The 26,201-nt window shown below is 48.6% G+C and overlaps 1 protein-coding gene and 1 pseudogene across 1 annotated transcript in view; one reads left to right on the plus strand and one right to left on the minus strand.

Moving 5' to 3' along the window:
- SORD (sorbitol dehydrogenase) overlaps nucleotides 1–6,541 on the minus strand; it is a 41,603-nt gene extending 35,062 nt beyond the window's left edge. Inside the window, exon 1 of the mRNA XM_066342415.1 lies at nucleotides 6,369–6,541. Coding sequence (XP_066198512.1) covers nucleotides 6,369–6,431 — 63 coding nt within the window. The 5' untranslated portion in view covers nucleotides 6,432–6,541. The remainder of the gene's footprint in view (nucleotides 1–6,368) is intronic.
- LOC136377087 (U4/U6.U5 tri-snRNP-associated protein 1 pseudogene) lies at nucleotides 6,430–18,443 on the plus strand (annotated as a pseudogene).
- Nucleotides 18,444–26,201: the final 7,758 nt, after the last annotated feature.

Genomic DNA, 26,201 nt, shown 5'->3' on the forward strand with positions numbered 1-26,201 from the left:
TTTCCTCCTTCAAGATCCCACATGAGCCTGACCAGGCGGTGGCGCAGTGGATAGAGCGTCGGACTGGGATGTGGAGGACCCAGGTTCAAGACCCCGAGGTTGCCAGCTTGAGCAAAGCTCACCAGCTTGGACCCAAGGTCACTGGCTCGAGCAAGGGGTTACTCAGTCTGCTGAAGGCCCACGGTCAAGGCACATATGAGAAAGCAATCAATGAACAACTAAGGTGTTGCAACAAAAAACTGATGATTGATGCTTCTCATCTCTCTCCATTCCTGTGTGTCTGTCCCTATTTATCCCTCTCTCTGACTCTTTCTGTGTCTCTGTGTAAAAAAAGAAGAAAAAAAAAAGATGCCACATGAGGTGGAAATAAGGGGAAATTTGGGATGACTTCCTAATTCATGTGGGAACTGGGGGAGATTTAGGTCTGATGTGTTGGGATTATGATGTCTGAAGACATCCAGGTGGAGCTCTCCAATAGGTGGATCAGGGGAAGAGACTCATAGATGAATCATGAGAACAGAATGAAGCAAAAACCTGCAAGAAGGCTTCCCTATCCTCCCAGGCCGGGAAGGTGGCCCCTTCCTCTCCTTTGAGCTTCCCCATCACCTAGAACTGAATCCATTCAGGAAGAGTAAAGGATTATTTAATTCTCAGCTGTGACAATAAAATACAAAGTCTCTGAACTTTGTTGGGTGACCTAGTCCAGTGATTTTCAACCCTTGTCATCTCATGAGACTCATAAACTAATTACTAAAATTTTGTGTCACACCAAAAAATTTATTTTTTGATGACCTGACCAAAAAAATAGGTATAATTTTAATTCATTCACACCAGATGGCTATTGTGTCAGCAGTTGTCATTCTTTCATTTGACAATTTTTTTTTAGAGAAAGGGACAGACAGAAACAGACAGGAAGGGAGGGAGATGAGAAGCATCAACTCATAGTTGCGGCACCTTAGTTATTCATATGTGCCTTGACTGGGAGGCTCCAGCCAAGCCAGTGACCTTGGGCTCAATCCAGCAACTTTTGGGCTCAAGCCAGTAAACATGGGGTCATGTCTATGATCCCATGCTAAAGCCAGCAATCCCGTGCTCAAGCTGGTGAGCCTGCACTCAAGCTTGAGACCTCAAGGTTTCAAACCTGGGTCCTCAGCATCCCTGACTGCCCCTCTATCCACTGCGCCACTGCCTGGTCATGCTTATTTGACAATTTAAGGGAAAAGAGGTCAGTGTCCCTGACTAAGCAGTCAAGTATCGCATGTTTTAGAAACTCTTGCAGCACATTGGTTAAGAATTGCTGTTCTAGTTGTCAGTAACATTGAATACGCGCTCACCGTGTTCAGGCCTATGTAACTGAACAGTTACATTCTAAAAAAAGCTATTGAGCTGGATATCACTCCACAAAATCTGAACATATGTCTTCCAGATATATGAGTACATATTTCTCCTTAATTTTCTGCCATGCAATTTTAAAAGAGAACCTTTCCCCCTACCCATAATTCTAGTGTTCCCCCTCAGAGTAAGGTTAACTCTTACTATGTCTCTCTGCAGTACTAGGACATTGAAAAGAAAAGTTTAGCTTTTGCAGACAAAGGAACTGCCTTGCTATAAAACAGTATGTGCTGGATTTAATTTTCTGTTGTTTATCCAGTTTGGGTTTTGCTTTAATGCTGAAACATAATGAATATAAAGGGAAGGGAGCTATTTCTTTGGGCCATTTGCTACAACCCAGTCTTCCCTTTTTCAGAAGGGCTTTTAAATTCTATTTAAACTGACTGATAAGTCCAGCTCAGGTATTAAAGGTTAATTAGTGGGTACGTATTCACTCATAGTAAATGCTGCTCCTTAAAAGCCATTGATCATATAGAAGCTGCTGGCTCTGTCAGCTGGTGGCAAAACTAACCAGGGAGAGAGGATTCTCAGGACCACTTGGGCTGCCGGTGTTCAAGGACCTCTCTTTCTAAATCCTCTCTTCACCCAGAAATCTTAACAGTAAAATGCATATACAAGGAAGGGGATATTTAATTATATTATATTATATTAGAAATACAGAATTATCTTACTTTAAAAAATATTGTTACAGGTTCAAAGCAATTCTTTTGACCTAGGGTATAATACATTTCCTAAAAGAGTGAAAACTCAATGTCTTCATGAAACTCATTAATGCTTAAACTTTATCCTGACACATGACTTTCTCTGCTCTTAATAATTAAACATCAATCCATCACCCTAAAATTATTTTTCTTTTAACTTGTTCTCACCCCATATAGCTAATCATAAAACATTTATGTGTGCCTCAATGTCTAGAGATATACATAAATCCTATAGATAATCCTTCATGATACTCATCTCCCTGGACACAGGGACTATGTTATTCCTGTTCTCCCTTTCCAGATGCTAGTGCCTAAAACCTGGTAGAGCTAGCTACCAGGAATAAGGGAGATAAAGTGAACTCAGTGTGGTCAATGCACTACTACTGATATGTAATGTAATATGTACACAAATTGACAGCATTTAGAGATGTTTACAGAATCTCAACATTACTGCAACACTCAGATGCAGCAATGCAAACATACTGGTCCATGGCCATTGGGAAATAAAAATAAAGTTGGTCCTTTATCTTGGAAAGTTTGTGAAGGATTTGTATTGGGTGATTATTTGTATTATAAGGATTGGATATTCTAAAATGTTCACAAATATAGAAACTAACTCATGCTTTTCAAATTCACATGATCTAAGATTAATCCTTAGTAAATAAAAGTTTGTTGGTTTAAGTAAAACAGACATATCTTTATTTCATCTGGGTCTTATAAAAATAAATCCATATTAATAATTGACTTGGTATCTATAAAATATTTATAAAGGTTAATATAGTTTTTTAAAAAATGAGTAGTTGGGGCTATGGGCAACCCAATAAGGCCACTTGCTTCTCTCCTGCTCCCTGGTTTACCATTTTTTGGTTTTGCATTCATTCTTACAACATAGTGAATTTAAGCTGGACTTTGATGAAGGAACTTATGAATAGACACTATTGAAAGATATCTTACACTACTGCCAATGTTCAATAAAGTCACTTCAAGGAAATGCCAAGGTTGTAACTGCTTCCTTTCTCAGCAAGCTCGCAGGAGACCAAGAATTTAGATATCGTTCTTTAGAAAGAACAAATAAATGAAATTCTCCAACTTTGCTGGAAGGGACTATATCAGGTGCCTACCACAAATGGACATCTAGCCCTGTCTCTGACACTCACCTCTGCCTACAAGGGACATCAAAGAGTCCTCCAGAGTGAGAAGCTGCTGACATCATAGGTAGGCAGCTATCCCAAGACATCAACAAAGCCTGTATAACTATGGATTGGTATTGAACACAGAATTAATTTTGTTTGATTATCTTTTCCTGTCTGCTAATATTAGTCATATGAATAATTATACTTGCTCTTTGGATTTTTCTACAAAGTCCAATGGTTTACAGTTACTGAACATGTGTAAAAAATGTTAAGCCTGACCTGTGGTGGCACAGTGGATAAAGCGTCAACCCGGAAATGCTGAGGTTGCCGGTTTGAAACCCTGGGCTTGCCTGGTCAAGGCACATATGGGAGTTGATGCTTCCAGCTCCTCCCCCCTGTCTCTCTCTCCTTTCTCTCTCTCTCTCTCTCCTCTCTAAAATGAATAAATAAATTAAAAAATTGTAAAAAAAAAAAATGTTAATACTCTTCTTGTGACTTATGTTAGTGTTATACTGATAGAATCAATCAGAGTCTGAAAGACCAGTGTAACAGGCTTTAATGAAAGGAAACTGCCGGGCTGTCTCTAAGCGAGAGCAGCACCCGGTTCTCTAACAGGTAGGGTTACATAGGGGATTTGAGGGTGGGGGCTGGTGGTCATTAAGGAAAAATGCAGCTTTCAGTGATTTATGGATTTATGTAAGATTAACTGTAAATAAGCTAGGGGACCTTCCACACCCGGGTTGGTCACACAGATGCCTGGGGGAAGGTGATCTGGAACATCTAGTTTGCCAATGTCCCTTTGTCCACGAGGAGGGGATCATGGCCTCCACCTGCAACCCTATCACATACTAGATGCCAAATACAGAAAAATGAGACAGAAGGCAAAACGGATCATAGTGGTTCAGAGGACTGTAATAATTCAGAGTGCTTTTTCACAATGAAGGCCCTAAGACCTGAGTGCCTTCCATTTACTTGTCCTTCTCTTTTTGAGAAAATGCCACCCTTACTCATATCCCATGGTTACAGTATTGCCCCATCCCTGAGAATCTAGATACCGAGACTTCCTAGGAACAAGCCTTCCTAACTGTGAGACCACACTATCAGACCAAAATGATGGTCATTGATGCATCCTTCAGATTGATCTATGGCCAAAAGTCGAAATTACAAACAAAAAAAGGACTTCTATGGAAAGTAACTTCACAAGGTGATGTGATCCTAAATTCCTAACTGCAGTGAACAGTCACACCCTAGCTATAAAACTTCTTTAGTAAAAAGTTTATCTTTGCCCTGAGCAAAACCTGCCCATTGTTTTTATGCATCAAGGTTAAAGCACCTTTGAAATGCTTCCTTTCAGACCCCTCCTTCTAAAGCAGATCACCCACAAGATAATACAAAATCTCACTAACTATCCTGTAATTCAATCCCCACCTAGCTTCCTTCCATTTTCATGTAATTTCCTTTACCTCCTTAATTTAAAACCCATTAAAAAGAAAAAACTCTGCAAAGCAGCATTTTCAGGACCATAACAGACCTTATTTCCTGGCATGTTGTTTGGACGTTTCTTACAACATATTCAAGAATGAGCTCAAGCGGCATCCATCCAGGGCGTGCCTCCTCCCTGTGAGGCCTTTACTCTCTGTGACCTCCATCAAAGTCTTCACATTTGTATTGTTTACTTCATCTTTTATTGTCTCCCTAGAGCAGCTTGGGGTTAAGGGCTGCCTGCCCTCCTCTCTGGGTGCCCAGCCCAGTGCTTTACACATGGAAGGCAGTCTCTCACCTAGTAAATGTTTATGGAATAAAGGACTTAATTTGAAATCACTCTGTAAACTGTGTAGAGCTATACCAGTTTCCCTTCCTTGTAATACCATCTGGTGTTGGTAGCAGTAAAGACTAATTGTGTCACTTTAATTCAGGACCTTGGGTTGAGGCTCTAGGTGAGCAAAGGGAGCATTGGAAGTCTGAACCTCTGAGTTCTTGCCTGGGGTCTGTTAGTTAACCAAGCCTGTCACTTTAGAGATGGGACTTACTTCAAATGAGGAAATGGAGACTTGGCTCAAGGCAGGAGTTCCTAGTCTGGGGTCCACAGACCTCTAGAGAATCTATGGATAGGCTTAAAGGAAGTCTACTAACTTAAATTGTTGCATTCTGTGGGGAGAAAGACCACAATTCTCAAATTGCTAATCTGGATAATCTGAGTCTCTCCAATCTAGAACCTGGTGGTGTATGCTCTCTTTGAGGGGGAAGGTGTTAGGGAGCAGTAGAGATGGCTGGCACCCACCCCACGTACCCACTGCCATCCCAGGCCCAACTGAAATGGACTTTGTCAAGGGAGACCTGGCATGATCCCATGGCTGACTCTGCAGCTCTCTAAACTTTGGCCTCATGAGCCAGGGAAGAGAGGCAGAGGCTGGGCGGAGGAGACATACATAATGATCTTAAAGGCATAGGAGAGCAGTATCAGAAAGGAACAAGCCTGGAAAGTGAACCAGTTGTGGACTAAGGGAGGTAAGAAGGAAAGGAGCTTTATAGACATACAGACTCTCAAGATCCAGAAGTCTGGCAAAGGCACAGGGAATACCAGGTGATGGAGGCCTATGCTGGAAGTACAAGAGGAAGGAGCTGAGTACCTAATAAGTACTGGGTACTCTTGTGATGATAGGAATTCTGCAAAGCTTTTATCAGACCCAAGACAGAGAGATTAAATAAGAGTTCTACAGCTTTTAAATATCCCTCTGGCCCCCTTTCTACCTTGCACTATCTGCCCAGAAAAGTTTAGGGCATGTCCTCAGTCAGGCACCTCCCTGGTATTTATTCTGAAAGTGCAATGACAGAGGTGGACTACTGGCAAAGAAGGGAGGAGTCAATCATTTCACAACCTTCCAGGACTCCAGCCACGTGCCAGCCTTGGGCTAAATTCCGAGAGGCACGCGACAAGAATCCTGCTCTAAGCAGCTTAGCACCAAAGGCCAACCACCAACTGTCCCCCTCCCCCAAACATGGTAACCAATCTGACTGAGTGGCCAGGACCCCCGAGGTGCAGGGCCGGATGCCAGGCTGGAACTGGCCAGCTGGCCTTTGTTGGGCTCCGAGGCCAGTGGGCAGGGTCGCGCAGGCTTCCCCACTCCCCTTCCCGTTTTACCAGGCGCAGGTCCCCAGGGCCGTGTACCACCAGGGAGAGGTTCTCGGGCTTGGCCGCCGCCATGTCGCTCCTGCCTCCGGGGTTGAACCTGCAGTCCGCAGGACGCGTGAAGGTTCTGGTGGCTGCAGACGAGGGTCAAGAGTAAAAAGCTGGAGGCAGGGCTTGAGCTTGGCGGCGAGAGCCCGGCCGGGGGCGGGGCTTCCTCGTTCCTGACAGCTTGGGCGGGGCTAAAGGGGAGGGGCGCGAGGAGCGGGGAGGGGCGGGGCTGCCCCCGCTCCCACAGGCGTTCGAGCCCTAGGCCTAGGGGCTGATGAGGCCGCTGGAGGAGAGAAAGTCTGTCCTCAGCTTCCATTTGCTGCACACTCTTTCTGTCCCCCTCATATCCATTGCTGCCTTGAAAACAGCTTGCAGAGGCAACAGCCACCAGACCAGTGTTCTCAAACTTTACCTGCAGAAGAGAGGGGATGCGCCACGTGGGGCAGGTTCTCAACGTCAGCACGGAAACTGATAAAGTATAGGTCTACGAAGAGGCCTGAGGGTCTCTATTGTTAACATTGGAAATGCTGAGGTTACAGATGGGGCACAGCCTACACTTTGAGGAGCAGACACCACACTGATGCAGCATTTGTGTTGCCTGTGTCCCCTGCATCCAGCAAAGTGCCTGGCTCAAGGAGGAGTGAATGAATGAACTGGTGCACTAGTGTAAAGAAGCTGTGAAATGGGGAGCATTTAAGATCTTGCTCCCTGGCATGTCTTCAGTTTGACTTAAGCTCAAAATTCTCAAAAATAAAAAGGAGCTGTGAAATGGAATCTGTGGGCCTCTTTTCTCTTTGATATTATTTTATTTTATTATTTATTATTAAGTGAGAGGCAGGGAGGCAGAAAGACAGACTCTCGCATGCGCCCGGAAGGGGATCCACCGACAAGCTCCCTACAGGTCATGCTCTGCCCATCTGAAGCCGCTGCTCCGTTACTTCACAACCAGAACTATTTCAGAGCCTAAGACGAGGCCATGGAGCCATCCTCAGCGCATGGGGCCTTCTTGCTCGAGCCATGGCTGCAAAAGGGGGGGGGGGGGGGGGAGAGAGAATGGGAAGGATGGAGAAGCAGATGGTGGCTTCTCCTGTGTGCCCTGACCAGGAATGGAACCAGGGACTTCCACACACCAGGCTGAGGCTCTTCGATGCTCTAGCGCTGAACCAACAAGCCAGGGCCAAGCCTCTTTCTCTTAATTGGCGCTGCTTCTTATGATAGAAGCAGGATTTCTGCCTAAATTCTTCCTTAGAGCTTCTCTTCCTTCAAAAACAGTGGAGTTTTACTCTAAAGGGAGAGAGCTGCCTACTGGACAGGCCTAAGTCCATAAAGGGCCCTCTCTTTTTGAGAACAGCATTCATGATTTTATTCCCTTTAGCCTCTTTTCCAGACCCTCTGCCAGATCTTTCACCTCCTCCAGGAGATCTTTCCCCAGCCTTCAAAATGACTCTGTGGGGCACTTAGTGCATGCTCCACACGTGAGACCCAAGCTACACTTTCAATCCCTTCCCCAATGCACTGGAAGCCCACTGGAGGCAAGGCCTCATTTCTGGGAAAAAAAAAAAAAAAAAGCTGGCAAACTGTTCTGTACAGCATAGAGCTAAAAAAACTTTTGATAATGGATATGAGTCAAACTCTAGAACAGGGATCAGGAAACTTTTTGGCTAAGAGAGCCATGAACGCCACATATTTTAAAATGTAATTCCGTGAGAGCCATACAACGACCCATGTACATTACACATTATCCAATAAAAATTTGGTGTTGTCCCGAGTGTTTTATATTTTTTTCTTTTTTTCTTTATTCATCTTTAGAGAGGAGAGAGAGAGGGAGAGAGAGAGAGAAGGGGGGAGGAGCTGGAAGCATCAACTCCCATATGTGCCTTGACCAGGCAAGCCCAAGGTTTTGAACCGGCGACCTCAGCATTTCCAGGTCGACGCGTTATCCACTGCGCCACCACAGGTCAGGCCCAAGTGTTTTATATTTTTAACGTTATTATTTTTTTTTTATTAAAGATTTATCTGTGAGCCAGATGCAGCCATCAAAAGAGCCACATCTCCCCTGGCCGGTTGGCTCAGCGGTAGAGCGTCGGCCTGGCGCGTGGGGGACCCAGGTTCGATTCCTGGCCAGGGCACATAGGAGAAGCGCCCATTTGCTTCTCCAACCCCTCCTCCTTCCTCTCTGTCTCTCTCTTCCCCTCCCGCAGCCAAGGCTCCATTGGAGCAAAGATGGCCCGGGCGCTAGGGATGGCTCCTTGGCCTCTGCCCCAGGCGCTAGAGTGGCTCTGGTCCCAACATGGCGACGCCCAGGATGGGCAGAGCATCGCCCCCTGGTGGGCAGAGCGTCGCCCCTGGTGGGCGTGCCGGGTAGATCCCGGTCGGGCGCATGCGGGAGTCTGTCTCTCCCCGTTTCCAGCTTCAGAAAAATACAAAAAAAAAAAAAAAGAGCCACATCTCGCTCGCAAGCCATAGGTTCCTGACCCCTGCTCTAGAACCTAAGTAATAACAGAAAGAGAAATGTGTGGAGGGGTGGGGGGTGTTCTAAGCTGCAACAAGACAAGGGGATGGGTTTTTACAGAGGATTTACAGAGTCAGCTCTTTCCCTTGAGAGTCTGCCCACAAGGCTTGGCTGTGCTTGACTGGATCCTCCAGCAGCTCCTGCACTCAGCTTCTTGATTGGATAGATGACTTTAGGGGTTATCATCTTTCACTCATGTACCTGAACTTAAAACTTACCTTTCAGGCCTGACCGGGCGATGGCGCAGTGGATAGAGCGTCAGACTGGGATGCAGAGAACCCAGGTTCGAGGCCTCGAGGTCGCCAGCTTGAGCAAGGGCTCATCTGGTTTGAGCAAAAGCTCACCAGCTTGAGCCCAAGGTCGCTGGCTTGAGCAAGGGGTCACTCGGTCTGCTGAAGGCCCGCGGTCAAGGCACATATGAATATGAGAAAGCAGTCAATGAACAATTAAGGTGTTGCAATGTGCAACGAAAAACTAATGATTGATACTTCTCATCTTTCTCCGTTCCTGTCTGTCTATCCCTGTCTATCCCTCTCTCTGACTCTCTCTCTATCTCTGTAGGGGGGGAAAAAAAAACTTATAAAAAAAAACAAAAAAACTTACCTTTCAGGAGCATTTGACATCTTGCTTCCTGGAATACGTTATCAGTTTGACTCAAAATAAACTCATAAAAATTCTCAAAAACAGCCTGACCAGGCAGTGGTATAATGGATGAAGCATTGGCCTAGGACACTGAGAACCCAGGTTCAAAATGCTGAAGTTGAGCTTGAGCTCAGGCTCACCACCTTAAGCATGGGGTCTCCAGCTTGTGTGTGGGATGATAGACATGATGACCCCATGGTCACTGGCTTGAACCCAAACGTCACTGGCTAGAAGCCCAAAATCATTGGCCTGAACAAGGGTCACTACTCAGCTGAATCCCCGGTCAAGGCACATTTTGATTGAGAAAGCAATCAATAAACAACAAAGGTGCCGCAACTATCAGTTGATTCTTCTCATCTCTCTTCTGGTCTGTCCCTCTCTCTCTCACACTCTCTCTCTTGAACATGCGCGCGCGCGTGTGCGCGCGCGCGCGCACACACACACACACACACACACACCCCCTCAAAAACAAACAGAAAAACAAAAACCCTCAGCTTTCCTTCCTTGCCTGTGGGGTTCTCATACAGTCTCTCAAACATGTCTTTCCAATAAAGCTAAAGATAGAGAAAACCCTAGGAACTTAAACTGAGGGTTCTTATGACTTTGATTAATTTTAGTTTTAAAATCCTAGCTCTAGAAATCATCAGTCTCTCTCGCTCTCTCTCTCTCTCACTTGCTCTTTCTTAATAACATCTTGACCTAAGTTATGTTTCTGTTCCTGAACCCTAGGGTAGAACTACCCCCTGGCTACTTTCCCATGACACCAAATAGAAGGACACCAGAACAGACCTCAGAGCTGTCCTCAGGACCTGAGTTGCTAGAATCAATTTAAAAAATAAAATGACCTGAAGAAATGATTTATTACTCTTACTTCACTTCTCACCAGTCAGCTCCCAGCACAGTTCCAAACCCCTAATATCTTGTAATTTTTCCCTATACCATCTGTAACTTATACACAATCAGGGAGTTTGGACTTTTGAGCATTAGCTTCCTATTCTCCTGAGTGGTGCCATTCATAATAAAGTATCCTATCTTCTACCACTGCAGTTCTCTGTCTGGTGGCTCTGCTAGGGCTGGGTGGACTAACATTTTTTATTTGATAATAGAATAGTTTAAGAGCTGAGGGCCACTTGAAGTAGCTACTTTTTGACTTTTAAATTACGAAAACAGAGTACTAGAACCAAAGCAAAAGTCATTAAAATAATGACACAACAGCAACCATTGGAGTGGTATTTGTTTTCTTCTGAGCAATAATACTTTAAAACTGTTTTGAAGGGGCAAAGAGATTTGGAAAGGCAGGAGACAAATTCAGAAATGTATCCTGTGATGAGGGTACTTTATAGAAAAACTGGGCAAGTTGATAGGATTCTTAAGAAACTGACTTTTTTAAGATTAAAAATAAAACTTGTCATTATAGTATTGAAACAATTTGTTGTGACATTTTTACACAATTTCCTAACAGAGACTAGCATTCACAGTGGTGAAGAACAGACTTTTCTGGCATTTTACTGAATAAGGGATAAAATGCTGACTCTGCCTTTGCTGGTGGCCTGCTTGGCACAGCTTCTCTGGGTTGCTGCCTGACTTTCCCGAACAGCACAGCACTCTGAGGCACTCTCTCCACTGAATACCACTTCAACAGGTTGTCGATAAATTTCAGCTGTGAAAATTTATTTGGAATTTAAAAATTAATTTACAGAATGCATATTGTTGGTCAAATGAGTTTGCAAATATGATATATATGTTTGCTCGCTTGTGGTTTGTGTTGGGTGTGGGGGACGGACTGTGGGCAGGCAGGGTCGTTGTAGCCTAGGGTTTAGTTTTGAGACTGGGCTTTCCCTCACACCCTTGACTGATTGTATGATTTGGGTGGTGCACTCTCATGAGGAATCCAATTATGCCTCGGATAAGTGGCTTTGTATCGGAGACTGCCTTGTTTGTATATTGGATTAAGGGTTTTTGGTTTTCTACACTATAAAGTGGGACAGACCAGGAGCTGGCTCACACAGTTCCTGCTATCACAATTGCAGGGGCTTCCCTGATCCCTTGCCCTTCATGGGAAAAGCTGTTTTTCTGCTTTTCCCTTGTCTTCTTTTGTGGTTTGCCTGTCTTGGTGAGACACCAATAAATAGGATGGCCCACCATCCTCCGACTCCGCCATTTCTTTACCGTCTGCCCGAATCCAATGGGAACTTGCATGTGAATGGCCATGATGGCGGTTCCTGGCCTTACAACTGGCGTAGTCGGCAGGATTCAGAGATTGGTATGGGGCCGCCACCCTTGATGGGTGGGATAGAGCACTGGTTGCTGCTCTGGCTCCCCATGGCTGTCCTTTTAGGGGCCATGGGCTACGTGTTTTTTACTCAAGAGGAAACCATTAGTTCTGTGCGAGAAGCTGCCCGAGGTCAAAAGCTTCAGTATGAATTGCAAATAGAACGGCAGAAAAGACTGGAATTGGAGTGAGCACTGGAGAAGGAATTACGGGTTCGAGAGTTGCAGTTTACCCTGGAAGCTGAACGTTTTCACCGGCAGTTGTTGGAGAAACAACTGCGGATTCAAGAGCTCGAGTCTCAGCTTCTGGTTAAAAGCCAGCAGCCACAGGAGCCTAAACGGTCACCAAAGGAGCAGCAGCATCCGTGCCGGTGGATTGGCTTTGAGTCAGCGGGAGCAGGCGCTTACAACTCCTCTTCTGAGGATGAGAAGGCTCAGGCTGAAGCTGCCATACGCACACTGAGAGCCCGACCAGTTGTCGCCAAGAAGGTAAAAACCCAGCAACAAAGAGTCCCTCAGGGGCAGCCACAGCCTCCAGCCCAGGTAATGGAACACTCTGTGGTCTGGCCCTATACCCAGGCAGAGCTGATGGAGTTGGGGGCACAATTTAGGCAGAAACCTACTGAATCCCTGGTAACCTGGTTACTACGATTATGGGTTATAGGGGTGGATGGCATCATGCTCTCCGGAACAGAGATGGAGAAATTGGCCACCATTACCACACACTCTTCCTTGAGGCAGCGTCTTCAGAACTGCCATGGCAACCCAGGAGACCATACCCTATTAGAATGGGTGATGGCTGCCATTCGTATGGTCTGGCAGAATGCTGGAGAATTGCCGGGGGCAATGAGTCGGTGGCAGTGCTACAGTGAGTTAGTAAAGGTCCTTCGGGAACTAGGTATGAAGAATGCTGTTTTCAACCCTGGGTCTCCTGCCAGACGAGGAAGTGTTTACGGCAAAAATGAGGAAATTTGTCCTTGCTAGCGCCCCGTCAACCCTTTTTGGGTCACTTGTGGCTATCTTGGGCCCCTATGTGGGGCAGCCCATCAATGCAGTTACACAGATGGTAGCAGATTTGGGAGAGCTGGAGGCCGCTCGGGATCGTAAAGCAGTGAGGGCTGCTGCCTATGTTGCCCCCCCCAACTAACAAGGGAAACGGGCCTGTAAAGGTTACCCGAACGCAGATGTGGGTAGACTTGATTGCGGCTGGAGCAGATAAGGGGAAATTGGATGGCCAGTCTAATAAAATTCTTTTGGAGCTTTGGCGGCAGCTTAAACCGGAACAGAAGTTCCAGCCACTGAGACGAAAGGCCCCAGCAGCTACCAATAAAACATTTGGTGCACGCACAGCTCGCTTACAAGATTATATGGTAGAGATGGCCGAGGGAGAGGAGAACTCCCAAGACCCATTGTACCAGTTTGAATAGGAAAAAGGCCGAGGGACCCGTCTAACGGGGTTGGGCGGGGACCGGAGGCCACATGTGGAACTGGCTATCCACTGGTCCCCTTCCAATGTACAACAGGTGTTGGCCTTGGTGGATACAGGTGCAGAATGTTCCCTTCTCTATGGGAACCCGGAGCGGTTTGCTGGGATCCCAGTGGCCATTGACGGTTATGGAGGCCAAACTGTTCAAGTGAAGCCAATAACTATTCCATTGGGGATAGGGAGACTGCCTCCTAAGTCTTATAAGGTGTATGTATCTCCTATTCCTGAATATATTTTGGGGGTAGATGTCTTGCAAGGACTGTGGTTGGAAACTACAGCTGGGGAGTTCCGGCTGCGGATCAGGGTTGTGAAGGCAGTATTGCGGGGACACGCATCACATTCCCCTTTGCAATTACCCGTCCCTCGGCGTGTGACTAACACCAAGTAGTACCGCCTGCCAGGTGGTTATGAAGAAGTCACAGGGACAATCCTTGAACTAGAAAAGGTGGGGATCATCCGGCCAGCACACAGTCCTTACAACTCCCCGGTATGGCCTGTGCGCAAAGCAGATGGAACCTGGAGAATGACAGTAGATTACAGGGAACTGAATAAAGTTGTTCCCCCTTTGCACGCTGCTGTTCCCTCGATAGCTAACATGATGGATCGGCTAAGCCATGAGTTGGGGACATACCACTTTGTGGCAGACTTGGCCAATGCTTTTTTCTCTATTGATATAGCCGCAGAGAGTCAAGACCAATTTGCCTTCAGTTGGGAAGGGAGACAATGGACCTTTACAGTGTTACCCCAGGGCTATTTGCATAGCCCCACCTTGTGCCATGGGCTGGTGGCTGCTGACCTGGCTAAATGGAAACAGCCAGAGGTAGTCCGCATGTACCATTATATTGATGATATTATGCTAACTAGTGATTCTCTTCCAGAATTGGAGCAAGCAGTCCCTACCCTGCTATCCCATTTGAAAGCATGTGGCTGGGCAGTTAACGAGAACGAATTACAAGGACCTGGGTTATCTGTTAAATTCTTGGGAGTTGTCTGGTCGGGTAAGACAAAAGTTATCCCTGACACAGTTATAGATAAGATTCAAGCATACCTAGTGCCCACTATGGTAAAACAGTTACAGGAATTCTTAGGTTTGTTGGGGTATTGGCAAGCATTTATACAGCATTTGGCTCAGTTACTACGCCCCTTGTACAACCTTATTCGAAAGGGGGTTTGCTGGGATTGGACTGAGCAGGCACAAGGTTCATTTGCAGCTGCTAAGAGAGCTGTCAAGGTGGCACAGGCCTTGCATGTGTTTGATCCTGCCAGGCCCTGTGAGCTGGATGTTCATGTAACCTCGGAGGGGTTTGGATGGGGCTTGTGGCAGCGGACAGAGCGCCTACGGCAACCTATTGGACTTTGGTCCCAATTGTGGAAAGGTGCTGAAGTTTGTTACTCATTAGTAGAGAAGCAGCTGGCAGCTGTGTATGCTGCCCTCCTGGCAACTGAGAGTATTACAACCACAACACCAGTTACAGTCAAAACAACATACCCTATAGCTGGATGGGTGAGAGACTGGGCAACTAAACCACGTAGTGGTATGGCCCAAATGTCTACCCTGGCCAAGTGGGGTGCCTATCTGCAACAACGCTGTGCTCTTAGCACCAGCCCATTGAGGGCAGAACTGCAGGAAGTCTTGGGTCCAGTCACCTATGCGACCTTAGAGTCAGGTGCAACTGGGGCTCAGGAAGCAGAACCTGAGGTCAGTCCCTACCAGGAGGGGCGGGTGCCCATCCCCGAGGATGCCTGGTATACTGATGGTTCCAGCAGGGGCCAACCTGCCAAATGGACGGCTATCGCCTTCCATCCGGCCACTGAGACTATTTGGATGGACACGGGTACAGGCCAAAGCAGCCAATGGGCAGAATTAAGAGCTGTTTGGCTAGTTGCCCATAATGAACCTTCACCTCTGGTGATCTGTACTGACAGTTGGGCTGTCTATCGTGGACTGACCCTTTGGATTGCTACTTGGCACATTAACCAGTGGATGGTAATGCACCATCCACTATGGGGTCATGCTATGTGGCAGGACTTATGGGAAATAGGACACCAGAAGCAGGTGACAGTATATCATGTCACAGGGCATGCCCCTCTAGCTCATCCTGGGAATGATGAGGCAGATACGTTGGCAAGGGTGCGATGGTTGGAGACTGCACCTGCAGGTGATGTGGCACAGTAGCTCCACCGGCACCTGCTCCATGCAGGACAGAAAACTATGTGGGCTACGGTTAAGGCTTGGAACTTGCCTGTGTCCTATGCAGAGGTACTTGCAGCCTGTGAGCAATGTGCAGTATGTTCCAAGGAACACCCTCGGAGACCACTGGTGTCACCTGGACAGATCCAGAGGGGTCATGTTCCACTGACATGATGGCAGATAGACATCATTGGACCCTTACCAAAGTCAGAAGGGTACCACTATGCAGTCACTTGTGTATATACTGCCACCAGGCTGCTTGCTGCTTACCCCGCTCGTAACCCTGACCAGAGGACAGTCATACAGGCTCTGGACCACCTGAGTGCTGCATACTGGCGACCGCTGGTCCTTGAAAGTAACAATGTTACCCACTTCACTGGTTCAATGGTGAGGCAATGGGCTCAAAAGCTGGAGGTGGACTGGAAGTATCATGTTCCCTACCACCCCCAGGCTGCTGGTATCATTGAGCGGTATAATGGACTCTTAAAGCAGGGACTGCGACAGGAGGGGGGCACCGGCTCTCTTACTGGATGGACACGCCGCTTATGGACAGTACTTCGGATTTTGAATGAGCGACCTCGACGGGGAAGCCCAGCTCCAGTAGAGGCCCTCCTGCATCGGGCAGCTGCCCCCATTCAGTTGCAGATACGCACCAAGGACATTTTACTCAAACCAGGTTTCGGACAGCAGGGCAATGTGCTCTTACCTGCTCCAACAGCCCTTCTTAAAGGACAACGGCTTCAATGGACTTGGCCCTGGACTGCACAGGCCCCCCATCTGAGATGGATGGCCTTGTTGGCACCATGGGGAAAGGGGTTAAGAGGTGGACCTCCAGTTAACTCCTTGGGCGACCAGCACCTGGCCACCTAAGGTAGAAGTGTATTATCCCTTGAGTGCTCAAGGGGACAGCATTATGAAGGGCACCTTTGTAATTTCTTTATGGCCAATAATGAGTTCTCCTATTTTACTACACATAGAACCAGTGAGAGGAGCTACGAGAAAAGCTGGCGGCTGCCAAAGAAAAGCGCCTCCTCAACCAAAAACTGGGCGAGATAAAGACTCTGGGGGAGACTGACCCCTGGCTGGATGACACTGCGGCCTGGATCGAGAGGAGCCGGCAGCTTCAGAAGGAGAAGGGCTTGGCAGAGAAGAGGGCCAAGCTGCTGGAGGAGATGGACTAGGAGTTTGGTGTCAGCACTCTGGTGGAGGAGGAGTTCGGGCACAGGCGCCAGGACCAGTTCAGCGCTCGGGACCTGCAGGGCCTCACGGTGGAGCATGCCATTGACTCCTTCCGAGAAAGGGAGACCATGATCCTTACCCTCAAGGACAAAGGTGTGCTGCAGGAGGAGGAGGAGGGCGTGCTGGTGAACGTGAACCTGGTGGATAAGGAGCGGGCAGAGAAAAACGTGGAGTTGCGGAAGAAAAAGCCTGACTACCTGCCCTATGCACAAGATGAGAGTGTGGACGACTTGGCACAGCAAAAACCCCGCTCCATCCTGTCAGAGTACGACGAGGAGCTGGAGGGCGAGCGGCCGCACTCCTTCCGTCTGGAGCAGGGTGGCATGGCCGACAGCCTGCGGGAGCGGGAGCTGCAGGAGATCCGGGCCAGGCTGCGGCTGCAGGCACAGTCCCTGAGCACAGTCGGGCCCCGGCTCGCCTCCGAGTACCTCACGCAGGAGGAGATGGTGACCTTTAAAAAGACCAAGCGGAGGGTGAAGAAGGTCCGCAAGAAGGAGAAAGGTGGCGGTGCGGGCAGACGACTTGCTGCCTCTTGGGGACCAGACTCAAGATGGGGACTTTGGCTCCAGACTGCGGGGCTGGGGTCGAGGCCGAGTGCCCGAGGGAGACGAGGAGGTCCTGGAGGAGGAGGAGGAGGAGGAGGAGGAGGAGGAGGAGGAGGAGGAGGAAGAGCCCGCGCCTCAGCCCCCACAGTCAGATGACACTCGCGTGGAGAACATGGACATCAGTGATGAGGAGGAGGGTGGAGGCCCGCCGCCTGGGGACCCGCGGTGCTGGAGGAGGACGAGGCGGAGCTGGAGCTGCAGAAGCAGCTGGAGAAGGGGCGCCGGCTGCGGCAGCTGCAGCAGCTGCGAGATAGCGGCGAGAAGGTGGTGGAGATCGTGAAGAAGCTGGAGTCCCGCCAGCGGGGCTGGGAGGAGCACAGGACCCGGAGCGGAAGGGGACCATCGTGTTCAATGCCACGTCGGAGTTCTGCCGCACCTTGGGGGAATCCCCACCTGCGGGCTGGCTGGCAACCGGGAGGAGCAGGAGGAGCTCATGGACTTGGAAGGGGATGAGGACCGCTCGGCCAATGGCGGCTCCCAGTCTGACGGGGAGGAGAACATTGGCCGGAGCACAGTCAACCTGGATGAGGAAAAGCAGCATCAGGATTTCTCGGCCTCCTCCACCACCATCCTGGACGAGGAGCCCATCGTGAACAGAGGGCTGGCCGCCGCGCTGCTCCTGCGTCAGAACAGAGGGCTGCTGGAGACGACGGTGCAGAAGGTGGCTCGGGTGAAGGCGCCCAGCAAGTCCCTGCCATCAGCGGTGTGCTGCCTTGAGGACAAGATGGCCGTCGACGACAAGTACAGCCGGCGGGAGGAGTGCCGCGGCTTCACCCAGGATTTTAAGGAGAAGGACGGCTACAAGCCCGATGTGAAGATCGAGTATATGGACGAGACAGGTCGGAAACTCACACCCAAGGAGGCTTTTCGGCAGCTGTCCCACCGCTTCCATGGGAAAGGCTCAGGCAAGATGAAGACGGAGCGGCGGATGAAGAAGCTGGACGAGGAGGCGCTTCTGAAGAAGATGAGCTCCAGCGACACGCCCCTGGGCACTGTGGCCTTGCTCCAGGAAAAGCAGAAGGCCCAGAAGACACCGTATATCGTGCTCAGTGGCAGTGGCAAGAGCATGAACGCGACCACCATCACCAAGTGAAGCCGAACTTCCGGTCCTTTCCCCAGCTTTAATGTTAAATAAAGTTCCCTCCTTATTTAAAAAAAAAAAAAAACCCGCACCAAATGCCAGCCGCCTCTCCCCAATGCAAATTATAAGCGAGCAAACATATATATCATATTTGTAAACTTTTTGTGTGTGTGGCAGAGACAGAGAGAGTCAGAGAGAGGGACAGACAGACCACATTTACAAACATTTGACCAACACAGAGCTTCTGGTATTTGAATTCCCATCCTAATCTCTGTGCCATCTGCTCTATGGCGCTGGTCCTTTTAGCCAGCGAAACCTCAGCTAAACCCTCCGCTCCTGATCTTTTCTCCTTGGCGGACCCCCTTGAGGAACTCTCTCCCCATCCTGCATGACCCCTCTGTCCTATCAGAGCCCTCCTCTCCCTTCGCTGGATCCTGTTTCTCATCTGCCTGCAGATACCAGTCCCTCTCTCTCCTCCCCTTTCAGTGCCCACACCAGATCCCACTCTGAGCCACCAGAGAGAGACAATCTTCTCTGCCCTCTCTGGGAGGTGGCTGGAGCGGAAGGAATTGTTTGAGTTCATGTTTCTTTTTCCCTCTCTGATCTGTCTGCCTACTCTTCTAATCCTACTGCCTATACCAAGGAATTCCTATATCTCACTCAGACATATGACCTCACTTGGCATGATCTCTATGTTATTATGTCTTCTACCCTTACCCCTGACGAACAGGACCAGATCCAGATGGTGGCACGCACTCATGCCGATCAGGTTCACCTCAGAAACGACCAAATGCCAGTTGGGGTACAGGCAGTCCCCGACACGGACCCCAATTGGGATTACTAGATGGGACAAACAGGAAGGAGACAACGAGACCAAATGATTGAATGTCTCATAGTTGGCATGCAGAGCGCAGCACAAAAAGTAGTTAACTATGATAAATAAGGGAAATTACTCAAGGACCTGAGGAAAACCTGGCCCTCGTTTTGAACCGCCTCACTGATGCTATGGTCCACCATACTTATTTATACCCTGCCTCCAATGCCAGGGCCACTGTATTAGCTACTCACTTAATTTCCCAATTGGCCCCGGACATTCGGAAGAAACTTAAAAAGGTGGAAGAGGGCCCCCAAACCCCTATCCGAGACCTGAAGAACATGGCATTTAAAGTCTTTAATGGTCAGCAGAGGAAAAGAGGACAGAGGGAAAGGGGATGGTAGGATGGGATAAACCTGAAGGGAAGGGGGAGGGTGCTATGGGGAGGGGGGCAAAGGAGATGTTGAGGGGAATATGGGGGAGGGGGGATGCATTCGGAGCAATACTAGAATCTATGTAAACATAAATTAAAATCAATAAAAATAGCCTGATCTCTGGTGGTGCAGTGGATAAAGCGTCGACCTGGGAACACTGAGATCGCTGGTTCAAAACCCTGCACTTGTCTGGTCAAGGCATATATGAGAGTTGATGCTTCCTGCTCCCCCCTTTCTCTCTCCTCTCTAAAATGAATAAATTTTAAAAATCAATAAAAATAAAGTTTTTAATGGTCAGGAGGAAAAGGCGAGGCTGTTAGCCAGGCCTGCGTTCAGCAAAAGGTAATGCTCCAAACCCAGGCTCTTGTGGCAGCCCTGAGGCCGGCAGATCAACAGGGGCAAGGCATAGGAGGTTCCCAACCCAAGTCCAGGCTGCAAAGAGGAACCCCACCAGGAGCTTCTTTAAATGTGGCAAAGATGGTCACTGTGCCTGGCAGTGCCCCTGCCCGTGGCCACCCACTAAGCCTTGCCCTGACTGGAAGCAGCCTGGTCACTGGCAGAGCGATTGCCCCCTTTGGGTAACAGGCTCTTTCTTGGTGTCCCCATGCGAAGGACAAGCCACCCAAATGGGAGGCCAGGCCAGCCAGCCAGGCCCATTGCTTCTCGTTCTCATGGACGACTGATGCAGCCTGAACTCGAAGACCCCCATCTCCCTCACCGAACCCAGGGTAATGCTGCAGGTAGTGGGTAAGTCCATCTCATTTCTTGTGGGCATGAGGGCTACCTTCTCTGTTTTACCATCACACTCTAGACCAGGGGTCCCCAAACTACGGCCCGCGGGCCACATGCGGCCCCCTGAGGCCATTTATCCGGCCCTCGCAGCACTTCCGGAAGGGGCACCTCTTTCATTGGTGATCAGTAAGAGGAGCATAGTTCCCATTGAAATACTGGTCAGTTTGTTGATTTAAATTTACTTGTTCTTTATTTTAAATATTGTATTTGTTCCCATTTTGTTTTTTACTTTAAAATAAGATATGTGCATGTGCATGGGGATTTGTTCATAGATTTTTTTATAGTCCAGCCCTCCAACGGTCTGAGGGACAGTGAACTGGCCCCCTGTGTAAAAAGTTTGGGGACCCCTACTCTAGACCTCTAGTTCCCACACAGGTCTTGGTTATGAGAGTTGATGAGACCCCTTCTTTTCCTCTTCGCACGCCCCACTCCTGACATGCTGTTTGGACGGAATCCCCTTTTCGCACTCCTTCTTAGTTATGCCCTCATGCCCTGTACCCCTTCTGGGTCAGGACATTCTATAAAGTCTCAGAGCCACTACTCAGCTGACAACATCTTCCCACCTACTCCTTCCACTCCTGGCTGAAAGCTATCCCACTATTACAGATCACCCTAACTCGATCATACCCCCTATTCCACCAGACATTGTCACCCCCCAAATTTGGGACACCTCGACCCCAGTGGTAGCGACCTACCACCCACCTGTACACATCCGCTTGAAGAATCCCACCCCATTCCCATCTAGACCCCAATTCCCCATTTCAGCGAATCATCAACAGGGCCTTAAACCCATAATTACCTGCCTCTTAAATCAAGGCTTACTCATCCCCACGGACTCTCCCTGCAATACCCCCATCCTTCCTGTTCGAAAACTTTCAGGGCTTATTGCCTCATACAAGACTTACGCCTAATCAATGAGGCGGTAGTTCCCCTCCATCCAGTAGTCCCTAATCCCTACACATACTGTCACATAGTCCCTCAGACACCACTCACTTCAACGTCCTAGACCTCAAGGATGCCTTCTTTACCATTCCTCTACACCCTGACTCTTACTTTCTGTTTGCCTTTACTTGGACTTACCCAAACACTGACGCAGCCCAACAGTTTACGTGGACTGTCTTTCCCCAGGGGTTCAGGGATAGCCTACACCTGTTTGGGCGGGTGCTAGATCAGGATCTAGCTGCATGCGATCTCGAGACAAGTACCCTCTTGCAATATGTAAATAACCTACTCCTCTGCAGCCCCTCCCTGTCTGCCTCAAGGAAACACACTGTCACCCTTCTTAACTTCCTCACTGTGAAGGGGTATCATGTCTCCTCTACTAAAGTTCAACTTCACTCTCAGTCTGTAGTCTATCTGGGCATTGCCTTAACCCCCACCACCCGAGGTCTCACTCTAGATCGAACTCAGACCCTCCGCAGTCTCCAACCACCTACCACCGCTGATCAGATTCTTTCTTTCCTCAGTCTAATAGGCTTCTTTCAACACTAGATTCCCAATTTTGCTCTTAGCCAAACCCCTCTATGAGGCTGCAAAAGAGACTCCCATGGGACCTCTCACATCCCCCAACACTATTAAAAGAGCTTTCTCTACCCTTCAAAATGCCCTCATCTCCTCTCCCCCTCTCACTTTACCTGACCCCAGACACCCCTTCCACTTTTTTATTGACGAAAAACACAGCAATGCTATTGGCGTGTTAACTCAACCTGTGGGGCCTACATACTTTCCCATAGCATACATCTCTGAACAATTGGACACCACCCTCAAAGGCTAGCAGCCCTGCCTCGGGGCACTGGGCGCGGCAGCTGAACTCACCAAAGAGGCTATTAAGCTCACCCTTTCTCAACCCATCACTGTCTTTTCCTCCCTCCAACTCACCAACCTCCTTTCACATAAGTCTCTCTCTGTTAAGTCCTTCCCGCTTACAAGAATTTTACCTCCTGTTCATCAAAAACCCTTCAGTCACTCTTTTGCCCTCTCCCTGACTCAACCCAGCCACTCTACTGCCAGCTCCAATTACACTTCCGGAACCCACACACTCTTGTACAGAGCTAATAGATTTCCTCAGCAGGCCTCGAGATGGATTACCAGATTCTCCTTTAAAAGATCCAGATCTAATACTCTTTGTAGATGGGAGCTCTGTACAGGGACCTGATGGACGACGATGGGCAGCCTACGTGGTGGTCACCACCTTCTCCAACCTAGAAGCTCAACAGCTGCCAGAGGGTACCACGTTCCAGAAAGCAGAGCTGATTGCCCTCACGCGGACACTCACTCTGGCCGAGGGAAAACACGTAACCATATATACTGACTCTAAATATGCTTTTCTTATCGCCCACAGCCACTCTGCCCTCTGGAAGGAAAGAGGCTTCCTCACTACCAAGGGCTCCCCCATAATCAATGCTACCCTCATTTCTAAACTTTTGAAGGCATTACAGCTACCCGCTGAGGTGGCCGTGGTACATTGTAGGGGCAAACCTCTCAGGACCCAGTGGCCTTGGGAAATGCTCGGGCCCATGCGGTGGCTCGAAACCTCACCCTGGAAACCTCACCCACTCCTCTCATGTTTCTCTCCACCTCCTTGAAACCTTCCTACACTCCTGAGGAAGAACAGACCCTCCTCAGAAAGGGTGGAGACATGTGCAATGTAAGGACAGGAGCCGCCATCGTGGCCATTCACATGCAGGTTCCCATTGGATTCGGGCAGACGATAAAGAAATGGCGGAGTCAGAGGATGGGGGGCCATCCTATTTATTGGTGTCTCACCAACACAGGCAAACCACAAAAGAAGACAAGGGAAAAGCAGAAAAACAGCTTTTCCCATGAAGGGCAAGGGATCAGGGAAGCCCCTGCAATTGTGATAGCAGGAACTGTGTGAGCCAGCTCCTGGTCTGTCCCACTTTATAGTGTAGAAAACCAAAAACCCCTAATCCAATATACAAACAAGGAAGTCTCTGATACAAAGCCACTTATCCGAGGCATAATTGGATTCCTCATGAGAGTGCACCACCCAGATCATACAATCAGTCAAGGGTGTGGGGAAAAGCCCAGTCTCAAAACTAAACCCTAGGCTACAACGACCCTGCCTGCCCACAGCCCGTCCCCCACACCCAACACAAACCACAAGCGAGCAAACACATATATCATATTTACAAACTCATTTGACCAACATGCAACCAGGGATGGATATTTCTTGAAGATAGAATTGCCTTACCAAAAGGACAGGCTGAAACTCTCCTTTCTGATATCCACTATTCTTTACACATAAGACCAAAAGCTCTCTATCGATTCTTGCAACCACTCTTTTTCTTCTCAGGCCTCCAGCAGACTATCGAAAAGGTACACGCAGCATGCATGGTATGTTCCAAAGCCTCTACATAAGGGGGACTCCGCCCCCACTTCCCTACTCATCAGCTGAGGGGGCACTTACTGGGCCAAGATTGGCAAATCAACTTCACTCACATGCCCCCTGACAAAAAACTCCATTATCTCCTAACTTTTGTTGATACCTTTTCAGGGTGGATAGAAGCTTTTCCCACCTCTCGAGAAATGGCAGACACCATTGCCTCCATTCTTGTTGAACGTATCATCCCGCAATTTGGACTGCCGACTACCATCTAGTAAGACAATGGCCCAGCCTTCACTGCCCAAATAGTCCAGCAGGTCGCCATCTCTCTCAGCATCACCTGGCAGCTCCACATACCCTATCACCCTCAGTCATCAGGTAAGGTGGAAAAGGCCCATGGCATCCTGAAGGGTCAACTAACTAAACTCTCCATTGAGACCAAACTCTCCTGGCCAAACCTTCTCCTCCTGGCTCTCACTAGAATCAGAGCAACCCTGTGAAACCCCACTGGACTCAGCCCATTTGAGCTGGTTTATAGTAGACCATTCCTAATCAATCACAACTTACCTGTCAACCTCCCTCCTCTTGCCACATACCTCCCCTTTATATCCTTAGTCTGCCATCTTCTCAGGGAACACGCAGTCCGGACCCTTCCTCCCATAGGGGGTCCAGATGAAGCACACCCAGTGGTCCCCCTCCAGCCAGAAGACAGGGTTCTTCTGAGGGAACTCCAGCCCGGCTCCCTACAGCCCAGGTGGATGGGACCCCATACGGTAATATTGACTACTCCTACTGCAGCCAAGCTCTTAGGGCAAACACCTTGGTACCATGTCTCTCACCTCAAGCTTGCCCTCATGCAGAACCGCTGGCAGTCAGAACCACTGGGCCCCACCCATTAAAAAGTTGGGCCCTGCAGATCCTCCTGTTACTCCTGACCCTCCCACCAGGAACCTGCTGCCAGAAGTGAATTAAAGCAGGGAGCAATGCTGTTACCATATCAATGAGACTGGCCTGGTGGAAGAAAACATCAATGTCCTCAACCGTCTGCAAGAGAAACTGCGCAAGGACCTCTCTTCCTACAACCCACTTAACGCCTGGTGGCAGTCACCCATCCTCACTTGGGTTGCCCCTATTCTAAGTCTTCTTCTAATTATCAGCATACTACTCATGTTTGCTTCTCTTCTTCTTACAGGGCTGCATCCGCAAGGTTTCTCGAGTCACAGTCAACCAGATGCTCCTACACCCATATACGTGACTCTCCTCAGAGCCACCACCTTCCGACTTCCCTTCCCCATGATGCCCCTAGCCAGCAGGAAGTAGCCAGATGAATAGCGGCGCCCCTATCTAACATAAGAGGTTGGAATGTGAGGTCGGTTGGCAATGGGGGAAGGTCACATGAGGAAACACACACGCCCATGCCTGCCAAAAGAAGCAGCCCAGGAACATTTTGAAAAAGAACAACTGTCTACCAGCCAATGAAATTTCGTCACCTACCACCACCCTACCAACGCTATAAATTACCCCCAGGTGGGAGAAGCTGTGCGACTTCCCTGGCCCCTGTCACGCAGACCAGTGAACCTCACCCGGGAGCGCTCTAAATAAAGCTTTTGCTTGTCCACACTTGGTGGCTACATCCTTCTTTCTTCCTCTGCGGAAAATACCTTACATGTAAATATGATATATATGTTTGCTCACTTATAGTTTGCATTGGGTATGGGGGACAGGTTGTAAGCAGGCAGGGTCCTTTAAGCCTAAGGCTTAGTTTTAAGACTAAGCCTTTCCTTTTAATACTAAGATCTTCTCAAAACAGCTTTTCCCCACACCCTTGACTGTTGCATGATGTGGGGTGGTGCACTCTTATGAGAAATCCCATTTATGCCTCAGATAAGTGACTTTGTAGCAGAAACTTTCTTATTTGTATAGTGGCTTAAAGGTTTTGATTTCTACACTATAAAATGGGGCAGACCAGGGGCTCTTGCTCTCTCTCTTGGTTCCTGCTATTAGCATCACAGAGGAGAAGCAGCCAAGATGGCGGAGTGCTGAAGGAGAAGCCAGTTTGTGCAAAGAGAAGGAGATGGGAAACAGGGGTAAATAAGGCTGGTGAAGTAGAAACCTTTGATTCTAGGAAACTCGGATAAGACAGTGGCTTTGGAAGCCCTGAATGGAAAGGGAAGTGTTTTCCTACTGTGTATTTTTCTCGCCTGCTTGGTACGAACTAGAATTAAAGGTAATGGCCCACCAGTTTTTGACTCTGTTGTTTTATTACCATCTGTCCGAATCAAATTCAAACCTGCATGGGCCAGGCGTCTGTGATGGTGGCCATGGCTATTGGCTTTACACCCACCTTGGCTCACTTCTTTCCTATAATGTTTCTTGAGAGCCAA

Source organism: Saccopteryx leptura, chromosome 6, assembly GCF_036850995.1.
Source record: "Saccopteryx leptura isolate mSacLep1 chromosome 6, mSacLep1_pri_phased_curated, whole genome shotgun sequence".
NCBI lineage: Eukaryota > Metazoa > Chordata > Mammalia > Chiroptera > Emballonuridae > Saccopteryx > Saccopteryx leptura.